This window comes from Poecilia reticulata, linkage group LG19 (genome assembly GCF_000633615.1).
Source record: "Poecilia reticulata strain Guanapo linkage group LG19, Guppy_female_1.0+MT, whole genome shotgun sequence".
Taxonomy (NCBI): Eukaryota; Metazoa; Chordata; class Actinopteri; order Cyprinodontiformes; family Poeciliidae; genus Poecilia; species Poecilia reticulata.
The window spans coordinates 3066855-3079767 of record NC_024349.1 but is presented as its reverse complement, the minus strand read 5'-3'; the positions used below and the strand labels follow the sequence as shown (position 1 = coordinate 3079767).

At 46.7% G+C, this 12913-nt stretch overlaps 1 protein-coding gene across 1 annotated transcript in view; it reads right to left on the bottom strand.

The window, feature by feature from the left end:
* cdh13 (cadherin 13, H-cadherin (heart)) overlaps positions 1-12913 on the bottom strand; it is a 283792-nt gene that overhangs the window by 113749 nt on the left and 157130 nt on the right. Inside the window, exons 6-8 of the mRNA XM_008436465.2 lie at positions 9129-9513; positions 8639-8737; positions 8393-8548 (exon numbers count right to left, since the gene is read on the bottom strand). Of these exons, the coding sequence (XP_008434687.2) occupies positions 8393-8548; positions 8639-8737; positions 9129-9513 (640 nt within the window). The remainder of the gene's footprint in view (positions 1-8392; positions 8549-8638; positions 8738-9128; positions 9514-12913) is intronic.

The window sequence follows — 12913 nt, the reverse complement described above, 5'->3', positions numbered from 1 at the left end:
TGGACCAACAGGAGGACTCGGCCTCTGGTCCCAGCAGCATCTGGACCAACAGGAGGACTCGGCCTCTGGTCCCAGCAACAGCTGGACCAACATGTCGCTCATAATGTGCCGAGTTTCAGCTTCAGAAAGTCTCATGCAACGTTTCCAAACTTTTCAGCTGAAGCTCAGAGACACGAAGCATCTCCACGTAATTAAAGCAATTAATAAACGTCGAGCAAGTTGCTGCTCCCTCTGTGAGCCGGGCGGCATCGGATAAATCTGCAACGCAGAAACGCTCCAGAGTTAATTGGCCAGTTGCCTCAGCTGCCTTGGACCTTAATTTAGCCAGCCTTCGCAGGCTGACAGGCTGATAATGAGGCATTGTGGGACAGCGGGTCACCCTGCTGGGTGTTCGAGAGACTGTTACTAACAAAGCGAGAGAAGGAGAGAGACTGAAAGAGGTGGACATGGGCAGCATAATGGGCCAAACTCAAACCATCATGCTGCAAATGACCTGCCAGTAGAAGGGAATATCCTGGCTGGGTGGGAATCTCCCACATCAATCACAACCTTCCTTCTCCGCCGGCTTCCTGCAGCCTTGAACTGCTCCTCCGTTTCCAACCAGAGCGCAGAGCAGGTGAGCTGCTGGCTCCTGATTATTTGTGCTGGCGGTTTATGTTTTCAGGGCTGGAGGCACCGAGGCCCCGGCCATAACACGGTTTGTAGCGTCAACTCAAAGCTCTGCAGGGTTTGAGGTTTACAACAGCAGAAAACAGAGACGGAGGTAATTACTGCAGTTCATGACAAACAAACTGCAGGTTCAACACTGAAGCCATAAAACAGAAAACGTTCACAGTTCCTCTGTCCAACACAGCAGATGAATTCATATCATGTCTGGTGGTTTCAAAGTGTCTGCAGTCTGAGCGTCGCATTTTATCACACAGGCGTCAAAATGCAGAAGAATCCAGACGGTAAAACTAAACTATGGCTGGAAATGATAATAATGAGTGATGAAAACAGTCAGTGAACGCATCACATCCCAACTGATTCCACGTCCAAACAGAACCGGGTCAGAACCGGGTCAAAGGCTGCAGCTCCACTAAAGGCTGCTGTTAGCTGTTAGCTTCATCAGCTTCCTGCTGACCGTCTGCTGACCATGCCGTCGCTCTCATCAACTTTACAATCCATCCAGAGACGGCGGCCATCTTTACTGTGGCGGCCATCTTTACTGCGGTGGCCATCTTTACTGTGGTGGCCATCTTTACTGCGGCGGCCATCTTTACTGCGGCGGCCATCTTTACTGCCGTAAACAGAGCACTGCAGCGGCCATCTTTATTGCGGCGGCCATCTTTACTGCGGCGGCCATCTTTACTGCCGTAAACAGAGCTCTGCTGGGGATCGGCCACGTTCTTCTGCAGGTCGCTTTGCGGTCAGGAATCGTTCACACAGACGTCTGACTGCACCCGAGTTTCATTATAGCACCAACAACCAAAGAAAAAAAAAAGAAAAAAATCGTATCTCATCAAAACCTGAGAATCCAGAGCTGCTGTCTGACCGGGGTTAGGTCCTCCAGGACTACGCCTCCTGTCTCCAGGATGCAGCACATCCAGCGTTTCTTTGGCTGGTCTTTAGTTCTGCTGTCGACCAGAGTTGATTCATATCGGTGCAAATAAAACGGTTTATTCAGTCGAATTCAGCTTTTTCCTTCCTTACATCTATTCATAGTGCAGAAAAGACCAGAAGACATTCCTGGTCTTAACCTTGCTGTCTGTTGTTACCTGGCCTTCTGTCATCAGAGCTCATCTGATCATATTTCAACGTTTCTGCACAGTTATGACAAAGTTTGGAGAATGAAGTTAGTCTGTGATTGTTTAGAAGATGCAGCGTTCATGACGGCAGGAAGAAAAGCTGCGCTCCTTCGTCTCATCATGACGGATCCTCTTTACCAAGAAACATCAGAAATAATGGAGCTCACTTTCAGCCAAATCTAACAAAATAAGAGTCCATTATTCGGCTTGGCGCTGAGATTAATGCTTCGCTTTATGGCGGCTGGATTTAAGGTTTTACTGATTACATTTAAAGATCCAGACTCCATGCTGTTTGTCAGAGCTTTGTTTCTCTCTAAAGGCCTCAGGCACAAGAACATTTCCTGCTGGCATCCACAGAAAAAGCAGCTTTAGGAGGGAAAGCTTTGTGTGTCTGCTTCCCACTGAGCAGAAGAAATAAAACTATTTCACAAAATAAACGACACTTTAATTCATCAGGACCTGCTAAAGTATTCACAGCTCCGTTACTTTTTCACATCTCGTTCCCTCAGGTTTACTGGTGTGTAATCATACAGTATTAACAAACAGACTTCAGCCTGTCTGATGCCATTTCTGAGATGACTGGCAACAAATAATAACCTGTTATAAAATATGTTCATGTGTTGACATGCACTACTAAATGCTTGTTTGTTACTGAAAACCAAACCTCGTTTTGCTGCCAGCTGAAAATCATCAGCTTGTTTGTTTTGATCCTTCAGATAAAATGTGACGTGAAAAGTTGTTGGAGAGAAAACCTGGAGCAGTAAACGGATCTCCCGCCTCCCGGCCGCCTGTGACTTTTCCTGCTGTTGTCAGGAATCGACTCTGCTCTACTTTAAAACTATTAAAAGAAAGGCTCTGATTTCATCGACCGTAGTCGATGTCAGAGCGCCTCTGGTTTCTGGTGCCGGTTTCCAGCTGCGCTGCTTGGACATGCAGCTGCTGCAGACAGCAAACAGCCGGTGCGTCCCGCGGCGCTCAGTCACTGGATCATGAAAACACGACTCCCTGGGTGAACTGGGCAGGGAGCGATGGAGAGACGCTCAACGTTTTCCAGGAATAAGATGGAAAATGGAACAGTTTCTGCTTCCACTGTTAGCAGCGCAGTAGGCAGGACGCCTCCGATCCAGAATCCTTCTGGTCTGACTTGTCACATTTTCATCCCATCGTTTCATTCAGAGCGTTTCCTCCAAAACACAAAACAATAATCTGATCATTCATGTCCAGTTAGACAAACGTTTCATTTACTACAGGTTTCCATGGCAACAACATTCAGAACAAACAGCATCTCTGAACTTTTCCTTTAGTCGTTTTAATTCATTTAACACATTTAGTCAGAATGACATCAGCAGGGGGTCGTAACCTCTTCATGAATAAAGTTCACACAGAGCCCAGACTGAAACAATAACCATGATGAACTTTATGAAGTTTCAGCAAACGGGGACAGAAACCAGATGGCAGCGTTGATGGAGCTGCTGGTCACCAGGACCTGCTTCAAGTCTCACATTTTAACACTTAAACTCGTATAACCAGAGTCTGAACTAAATCTTCATTTTCTCTGTTCAGAAGACAAAAAGGTTTCGGGTCGGAGAACGAAGGATGCGGTGAAGGTTCTGGATAACAGCTGCAGGCCGATCCGCCCGAGTGTCGGACCCACGGAGGAGTTGCTTTCTAAGCTGTTTTTACTCTTCCGGTCGCTTCAGAACCAGCTTCAGAACCTTCCTCCTAATCTTCCTCCATTAGGAGGAAGATTCAACCTGCAGTGTCTTTACTGGACATACGAGGATCTAAATAGGATGCTAACATCCTGTTAGCATCCTGTTAGGATGCTAACATCCTGTTAGCATCCTAACAGGATGTTAGCATCCTGTTAGGATGGTAGCATCCTGTTAGCATCCTAACAGGATGCTAACAGGATCCTGTTAAAGATCCTGATCCAGATTAAAGATGAGGTCGGCTTCTCATCTTTAATCTGGTCAGATTATTAAAGGACAGATTTCCTAATTAATGTGCAAACTCCTCATAATGGGAACAGAAAAGATGAACCTGGACCCAGACAAGGTTCTGGACCCAGACAAGGTTCTGGACCCAGACAAGGTTCTGGACCCAGACAAGGTTCTGGACCCAGAGTCCCGGTGATGAAGAGCTTGCAGTGACTCTGGAGCATCAAGGCGTTTAAGCTTCGCTTGGTGAGCAGATCTCCTGTAACGGGTCAGGATGGCCTGCAGCTACAAGTCAAAGCTTTCAGAACCTTTATTATTTAATATGAAGCTCCAGTTGATCTCATGTAAAAAACATTCAACGTTTCGAAGCGTTTTCAGGAGAACAAGTTGAATAAAGTCTCCAATAATCCTGCCAAAATGTCAATAAATAAATAAAGTCAAAGTAAAAAGGATTGAAATATGAAGAGTGTTGAAGGCAGAATGGAGCGAAAGAGGAAAAGAAGCCAAACAAAGAGGAGGAGGAAGCAGGAGGAAGCAGGAGGCCTGCCAGGAGTCTGCGGCTCTCGGCTCTTTCTTATCAGTTTGCACAGAAATGTCAGAGCGCCGTGACATTCCTCCCTGCAGCTTCCCCTGCTGCAGCCACCACTCACCACACTGTAACACACACCGCGCTGCTGCAGATAACACACACACACACACACACACACACACACACACCAGCGCCACGCAATGCATAACAAGGAGCTTTATTTATTTACTCAGGTTTTATTCAATACAAGTTTTCAGAAAGAAAAGAGCCATTAAAGAAAAGCAACTCTGCAAGACTGCAGGGAAACAGAAGCAGGAAACGTTTCTAAAGTCACGTTTCACCAGGAAAATATTCTGAAGATTGTTTTCTACTGAGCCAAAAGACCAAAGATGATCATTTCCAGACGTCAGGATTTAAACTCTCCTCTGATTGTCCGACTTCAGTTAAAACCTATTTTAATTCTTTCAAGTCTAAAAGGAGATTTTTGACAGATTAAACATTGAATGAGTTTTTACTCACTGGTGCTGAATCTGCAGAGGTTCACTTTCCACAAAGAGCAAATATCTGCTGTCAGGTCATCCAGGAGTTCAGAAGGTCAAACTCACAGATGCTGCAGCAGCTCGATTATTGATGAATCTATTTTATTTCAAAATGCCCCTAAAACAAGATACATAAGCAAATATGTAGTAAAAACTCAGCACTAGTGACCATTAGGATCAGGCCGATTCCGATACCGATCATCTATGAGGCCGATCAGTGATCGGCACTGATCACTGATCACTGATCACTGATCAGTGATCAGAGCCGATCACGGATCAGTGCCGATCAGTGATCTCTAGATTGGTTGTTTGTTTTCCCTTTAGGTATAAATGATTCTATGTTATCTGGCAAAATGGAAAAATTGTCTGTCAATAAATTCACCTAATTTAGACATTTTAACATGTAAAATCTTTTTGCTGCTGTTTTCAGTTCCTGCTGCAGCTCCAAGCTGCTGCTCGCTGTGAGAGGCTGAGCGGCTCCGTCTGGGAAATATTACCACCAGCAGCGGCGGTCCGACACCAGAACCAGAACCAGAACYGGCGTCTCACTCCGCAGCTCCAAGACTTGAATCATTGTTGGGTTCTTTGTTGAGCTTTCTGACCGTGATGCTGATCCGGCGAGTAGCTGCTGCGCTGCTCCACCTGCTGATGGGTCCAGATCTTTAGCTCAAATCAATGGTTTGATTTTAAATCTCATATTAGATTCGATGTGTTGGTGCATCATGTCCTGCTTCACCCCGAGGTCGTTCTCCACAAACGTCTCCGTTCGCTCAGAGTTAAAGTTCCTCACTACAGGAGAGCAGCTGCAGGCTGGGAAGGGAGATGCAGGTGATCGGTTTGTGATCGGCAACAAGAGACAGCGATCGATCACCGATCATACATTTTCTCATGGATGATCGATCGGCTCACCTCTGAGATTTAGACATTTTTACATGCAAACATCTCAGAAAAGTTTCTGTCAACTTGAACAAATCCAAAGTTCAAAAATTCAACATCTAGAAGTTTCACTCAAAATAAACTAATAAATGAAGCATAAAATCAACAAAAAGAGAAACATTGACCAGAGACTGGCTTATGAAAAAGGTTCATTTCTAAAACTTTCTGCTGAACAAACAGACAATAAATACTCATTTAATACATAGAAACAGCTAAAAATGGGACCAACATTCACAAGAGTCTGAAAACGACATTAAATCCAACGTGAGTCGGATTAAAGAGTCGATTTACATGTTAAAGGAGTTTCAACAGTTATTTCATTCCACGAAAGCAGATTGACTCTGAATGATGCGATAATAATCCAACATTGAAACAAAGTGGAATAATTACAGATTATTCTAAATAAACGTGGTTAATTTAGTCTTCATGTCTGGAGCAGCTGTGATTCAATCAGCAGAAAACTGATCAGAATGTCAGGAAAACAGGAATTTTATGGGATAAACTTGCTGCTTTTCGTTTGTCTTCCACTTTGTCCTGATCTTCATCTCCAGTTTAATGTGAATTTATGATGCTACTAGCTTGGAGCTAACCTGTGTTTTGTGCAGCTCTGCTGATTATTAACGTGAATAAATGTTTTTGGTGGTAAAGATGTTGAGAGGAAAACCAGGAAGAAGCCTGTGGTTTTCGTTTTATCTCTTTATTTTACAGTCCTGCAGGCAGCAGAAGGATCTCTACAGAAATTACATGAGCAATGAATTGAAAACCCAAAGGGCATTTTTGAAGTGAATCAAGATAATTGTTTTCTAGGTGAACAATAGGTGCTGGCAGCGAAAAGCAATTGATTTCTTCTAATTTAATCCTCAGCTCCATGTAGTGTAACTATGACAGTTGGAAGCTCAATATGAGCGAGAAGAATAGTTTTCAGCAGGTGGCGAGATAAATCACCACCGTCTCTCCTCCAACGGTTTGGAGTCGATCAGGAGGGAAAAAATCTCCTCTAAAGAGACCAATTTTCATGTCAAGCCAAATGAAACATAAAGACTTGAGCATGAATAGGGCATCATTCAGCAGCCAAACATCCCCTGGCTCTGCACCGGAGCCGGTCGCATGAGCAGAAACTCCCCCGCACACCGTCATGTTAAACACGGGAAGCATTGTGAGCTGGATAAATCTCCCATGCTCAGCGAAGAAAGGAACCAAATGATCATTTTCACAGCTTTAAACAACACACACAATCATGCAAACGCAGCAGCCGAAAGAGGCTCCAGTTTCACTGATTTATTCCACATTTAAAGCAGAAAAAGGTTCAGAAAACATCTAAAGCCGAACCAGTTCAGAAAAACAGCTAAAAACACACAACAGGTTAATAAAGGCAACAAGATGCCAGACAGAAACTCCATCATCTGCTCCACCTGCAGCTGCTCTGAGTCCAACCAACCTGTTCCCCTCCTGGCCTGTGGGGGCGCTGCACCAAGAACCACTGAAGGAAACGACACAAAAACCTCTGAAGACRCTGAGAGCAACTTCCTTCTTCACCAGATGGAAACAAGATGGAGGATTTTAGCGGCTGGAGGATTTCTCTTTAGGCTAAAGACCAGGAGCCATTTCTGCTGCTAGCGCTAGGCTAGCACGTTAGCTTTGGTTGGATTTACCCAGAATGCCCTGCGCTGTAGTCCACTTCCTGCTTTTGSAGCRGTCTCTGGTCCGCTTGGTGTTCACATTCAAACCAAACCCAGACTGAGGTTTGGAGGACCAGAGGTCAGAGGTCAGAGGTCGATTAGCATTCGAATCTCACCAACCAAACCGGACTCTCTGAGCAGACGGACCGGAGTCGGATTGAAAGGGGCTGAAACTCCAGGAAGGCAGCTGAACAAATATGATCGTCCTCAAGTCAGTCAGAAAAAACTCCATGAAGGACAGGAGACAGGAGCAAACGTCTCCTGGATCGACCCAAAAGGTTCTGAGCTCGTTATTCTACCCGCTTTATGGTTCTGATCCAGTCCAGCTCAGTTGGATCTGTAGAAACCATAATCAGCATCGAATGAAGAGAAAATCCCAACAAATCTGGTGAAGCACAGCCAGAATGTTTCCATAGCAACAGGAAGGAAACGCCTCGTTTCCACCGGTTTTTATTTGCACCGGACCGCCGGCGAGCCGCGGTTCTGGATTCATGGCTATTTCTATAGAACATAACTGAACTTATTTATGGAGGATTTGCAGATTTATTTCATAGAGCATATCTAAAACACGTACAGAAAATGCAGCTCTGGAAGCTGAAACAACTCTGGAAAATACAACTTGACACGTTATTGGCTGGTGTTGCCAAGCAGCCAATCCAGGCGCACCGTTTATTTTCCCTGGTGCTGATTGGCTGAAACTCCAGGAGCAGAAATGAGAACGAATTGAGATGCAGATGTTTTCCGTTGGAACATACTGACAGCCGTTTCTGTACTTTTCAGAGAAATTTTGATTATTGAGAAACTTATTGTGAGAATAGAATCTAATCACATGATCCACTAAGCCAGAGAAAATCTGATTCAGACTTCTGGTTACAGGGAACGACTGAGGTGAGGATTCACAGGAAGTCGTCTTCCTCGGTCCAGCAGGCCTGAATGAAACATGGCTGCCCAGTAAAACCAGTAAGACCCCAGTGTGACCGACCTGTGGGCGATCCCTCCAGCACCTCTCCGGTGTAGCGGGACTCCTTGAAGATGGGCCGGTTGTCGTTTTGGTCGATGACGGTGACGACGAGTATGACGGGTCCCTCCACCACGTTCCCAGAGAAGTCTGTGGTGGAGACCTCCAGCTGTGAGGAAGAAAACAACACATTTTATTTCCTGAAGCAGCGAAACATGTTTTTCCTGGAACTGCTGCATGTTCCTCAGCGCGGCGCAGAAAGAGCCTGACCTTCAGGTTCCTGAGTCAGTGATGGAGGAATGATGGAGCAAATACTGACAGGAACATCAAACACAGCTGCCTTGGTTCTGTCTGTGCTGCCAGAGGCAGCTGGAACCACAACCGGGTCAGAACCTCCACAGATTAGGCTCCATGTTTACAGACGGCGATTATTAAAAGGTCAGACGTTAAACTAAACGTCCTGGGAAGAAACGGCTGTTTCCTGGCTTAGAGAGACCACTGAGCTGTGCTGGGTGGACCGGTTGGACCGGGTTGGACTAGGTTGGACCGGGTTGGACCGGGTTGGACCAGGTGGGACCGGTTGGACTAGGTTGGACCGGGTTGGACTAGGTTGGACCGGGTTGGACCAGGTGGGACCTGGTCGACCGGAGGACCAGGTTGGACCGGTTGGACCGGGTTGGACCAGGTTGGACCGGTTGGACCGGGTTGGATCGGGTTGGATCGGGTTGGATCGGGTTGGACCGGTTGGACTAGGTTGGACCGGTTGGACCAGGTTGGACCGGGTTGGACCGGTTGGACCGGGTTGGACCAGGTTGGCCCGGAGGACCCGGGTTGGACCGGGTTAGATCGGGTGGACCGGGTGGGACCAGAGGACCCGAGTGGACCTGTTTGGCCCAGTTGACCAGGTGGACCCAGTTGGCCCAGTTGACCTGGTTGGCCCAGTTATCCTGGTGGACCCGGTGGACCCGGTTAGCCCGGTGGACCCGGTTGGCCCAGTTGACCCCGTTGGCCTGGTGGACCTGGTTGGCCCAGTTGGCCCAGTTGACCTGGTGGACCCAGTTGGCCCAGTTGACCCCGTTGGCCCGGTGAACATGGTGGACCCGGTTGGCCCAGTTGGCCCAGTGGACCCGGTTGGCCCGGTGGACCTAGTTGGCCCGGTGGAACCGGTTGGCCAGGTGGACCCGGTTGGCCCAGTTGACCCGGTTGGCCCGGTTGACCCGGTGGACCCGGTTGGCCCAGTTGACCCGGTTGGCCCGGTGGACCTGCGGCCTCAGATGCAGCAGCAGCTTCCTGTTAGTTTAATATGAAGCTGAGCCGCTGGCAGCAGAACCGCCGGCTTCCCAGCAGGATGGGGCCAGTCACCCTCATCAGACTTCACTGAAACAAAACCAGCTGATCATTCAGAGCGAATGTTCATGACGAGCGCCGCAGCCTGAAGGCAGAGATGGAAACGCGAGCGCCGCAGCCTGAAGGCAGAGATGGAAACGGTCCTGAGCTCGACTGGAAATGTCACAGCGCTCAGGTTCAGGACTCAGAATGGAGCAAAAATGTCCATTATTGTCCCACAGTGGGACATTCAGCTAAGTGGAGCATGCAGATTCAAACAAAAGTAAAAATGAATAAATTCCCTCCAGCCCTTTGAAACTCCCCTCTGGTCTACTCTGAGTGAAGTTTCAGAAATAAACTGATTCCCTGTTTAGGTAAATACAACCTGAGCTAGAATAGAAATAATGATACGTTTAATTTAGACGCAGCTTTCAGAACGCTAACGCACAAAGCAGAGAAAAACCAAACGAGCCGGTCATCAGCTGATGGAAACCTGGAGAAAATCAGATGTTTTTATGTCTGATCAACAATTATTCATGTTTTTATAGCTTAAACTCAAAGGTCTGTAAACGCATCAGCTTGGTTGAGATGCTGGCCTCTCAGCGATCCGTCGCTGCAAAGGATCAACGCAAGAAAACAATTTCACGTTTCCTAAAAGCAGCTGGAACCTATTGGACTGAACATTCAAGCCACTGATGTTTTGACTAAGCCGTAGGATCCGACAGGCTGGAAACAAAGACAGGCAGATCCTCGGCCCACTGTGGGGTCCTCAGGCTGAACGCATTTTTAAAGTGGCGCAGAGAGAGCAGGAGGAAGTTCAAAGCATCTCTTCCATCCATCGTATCCCAACGTCTCTCTGCTCGGCTTCCCAACCAGACAGGGGCAGCAAAAGCAAAGGAGCTGGATTAGCAGAGCTAGCTAACAGCTGATGATGTCATCATGTTCAGGATGTTGATTTGTTAGCCTGTTAGCATGAGATGGTCTTCAGTCAGAGGCCTCTTTACACCGTAAGACTGGCTGCTACTGGAGCTCACCTTTCACAACGACTGGATGATCCGAGTTCTGACATCATTCAACTTCCTGATGGAGCAAATAAAGTTTAAAGAAATGTGGACCGCTCACGTTTCGATTGTTAACGGTTTTAGTTTGATTTGGTGTTTATTGGGCTGCAGCGTTGATCAGCTGATGAAAACATTTCAGAACCGTGTTTCCTACTCGGCTCCGTTTCTCGCTCTGGATTTTAAAACTTTACTTTCAACCTGGTGACAATAAATGAACGTTTGCATTTCTGGTTGCTTCCTGTGAAACTGCTAATGTTATCACAAAACATGATCATGTAACACATGAGAGCAGCGTGGCTGTTGTTAAATGACACCCTGATGTGAAACTGGAGGAATTATGGGAGCATCGGATAAATACTGACTATGATTCACAGATTACAACGGATGCTGTTTGCACACGCTGTGGCCTTGAACCCAACACTTCTGCTGTTCTGGAGGGAAACAAATGAAAATAAAAGAGGGAGGCAGGTTTGCTGACTAAACAGGACAAGGTTTCCTCTGTGTGGGTTAATAGCTGCTTGTTTGTTGAATGGGATGTTTTCTCTGCTGAGCCGCCGCGTCCCTAAGGTGAAGCAGGAGGCGGACTGGAAATACTGCATGGATGGAGAAACTGAACGCATTAATTTGAGATGAAGGCCAACAGAGGATCCTTCAGCAGGGAGCTGACAAGGTGGAGGCGGCACAAAGCGACGCCCAACGTTCACTTCCTGCTTTTCCTGTTCATTTTGCAGTAAACTGTGAAACCCTGAGCTGCCAGAAGGAGGCAGCACTGAGGCTTTATTGGGTTTGTCCAAGGAGGAGTTAATTCACAAACTCAACACAATCAGACGACGATCTTAGAAAACGTTTTACCATTTGGCCTTTTAACTGAAGTTAAGAGATTTTTATGGACCTGAAACGACTCACTGATCAGCAGAAGTCTGCAGAACCTGGCGCCACGCTACAGGCTAACAGACCATCCATCCATCCATCCATCCATCCATCCATCCTTTTTCTTACACCTTGTCCCTCAGTGGGGTCAGGAGGTGCTGCTGCATCTCCAGCTGGCATGCCGGGCGAGAGGCGGGGTCACCTGGACAGGTCACCTGGACAGGTCACCTGGACAGGTCACCTGGACAGGTCACCTGGACAGGTCACCAGTCTGTCTCAGGGCAACACAGAGACAAACAACCATGCACACACACACACACACCTAGGGGTAATTTAGAGAGACCAATTAACCTGACAGTCATGTTTGTGGACTGTGGGAGGAAACCGGAGACCAAACTATGGAGATATAGACACACTATACAGAAAACATTCAAAATATCATATTGTGATCTGATCTGTGCAACTTATAAGGGTACATTAGAAAAGTGCAATACGAGTTGATCTGTGCATAGATAGCAGGAGCAGAATAACATATCTGAGCTCCGCCAGCTGCTGGGAGGAAGGATCTGAGCTGGCGCTGCTTTGTGCACCCTGGATGCTCTGCAGCTCTAACATTGAAGCTGCAGTAAATCCTAAACCTTATGAACATGATGACCAGTTATCAGTTTCACCTGCCAGGGCTCGGCGCTGACTTCCTGTTAAAGGCTACATCAATAAATACGAACCAAATGGACCCTGAAAATCTGGATCAGATGGATCCTGATAAACAGGTCAGTAATGCAGCTTTCATGCTCTTCAGCTGCTTTGCTTCCAGATTTGGAGAAATAAGTTGCAGTTTATATAGTCGGAGCAACAGTTTAAGGGAAATCTTTTAAAGTTTTCTTGGAAAATAAAGTGTTTTAACTTCAGCTTCAGATCAGAGCTTTTCTCAAACGTCAGAGTGGAGCTGCTGTTTTAATAAAACGTGTCCTTAGTTACCCTTTAAAGTATATACATGTTTACAACATGAACCAAAACCTGTGGATTTCTTAAGCCATTCCCAGTTAGTGCCAGTTAATTTCCACATGTTCAGTTCCAGCGACAGGTTGGCTGAACACTAAACTGCAATGTGTCATAAAAACATCCATCGCATTAACTGAGTCAGCCGGATGTGATGGCCATCGTTTCCTTAGCCGTGTTATCAAAGTTAATGTCTCTGAAACAACGTGGCTTTAAAATTTACAAGCCAACAGCAAACGCAGCACATTTAATGCAAAGAGTCATTAAAGGCAGCAGATGGGAGGAGAAA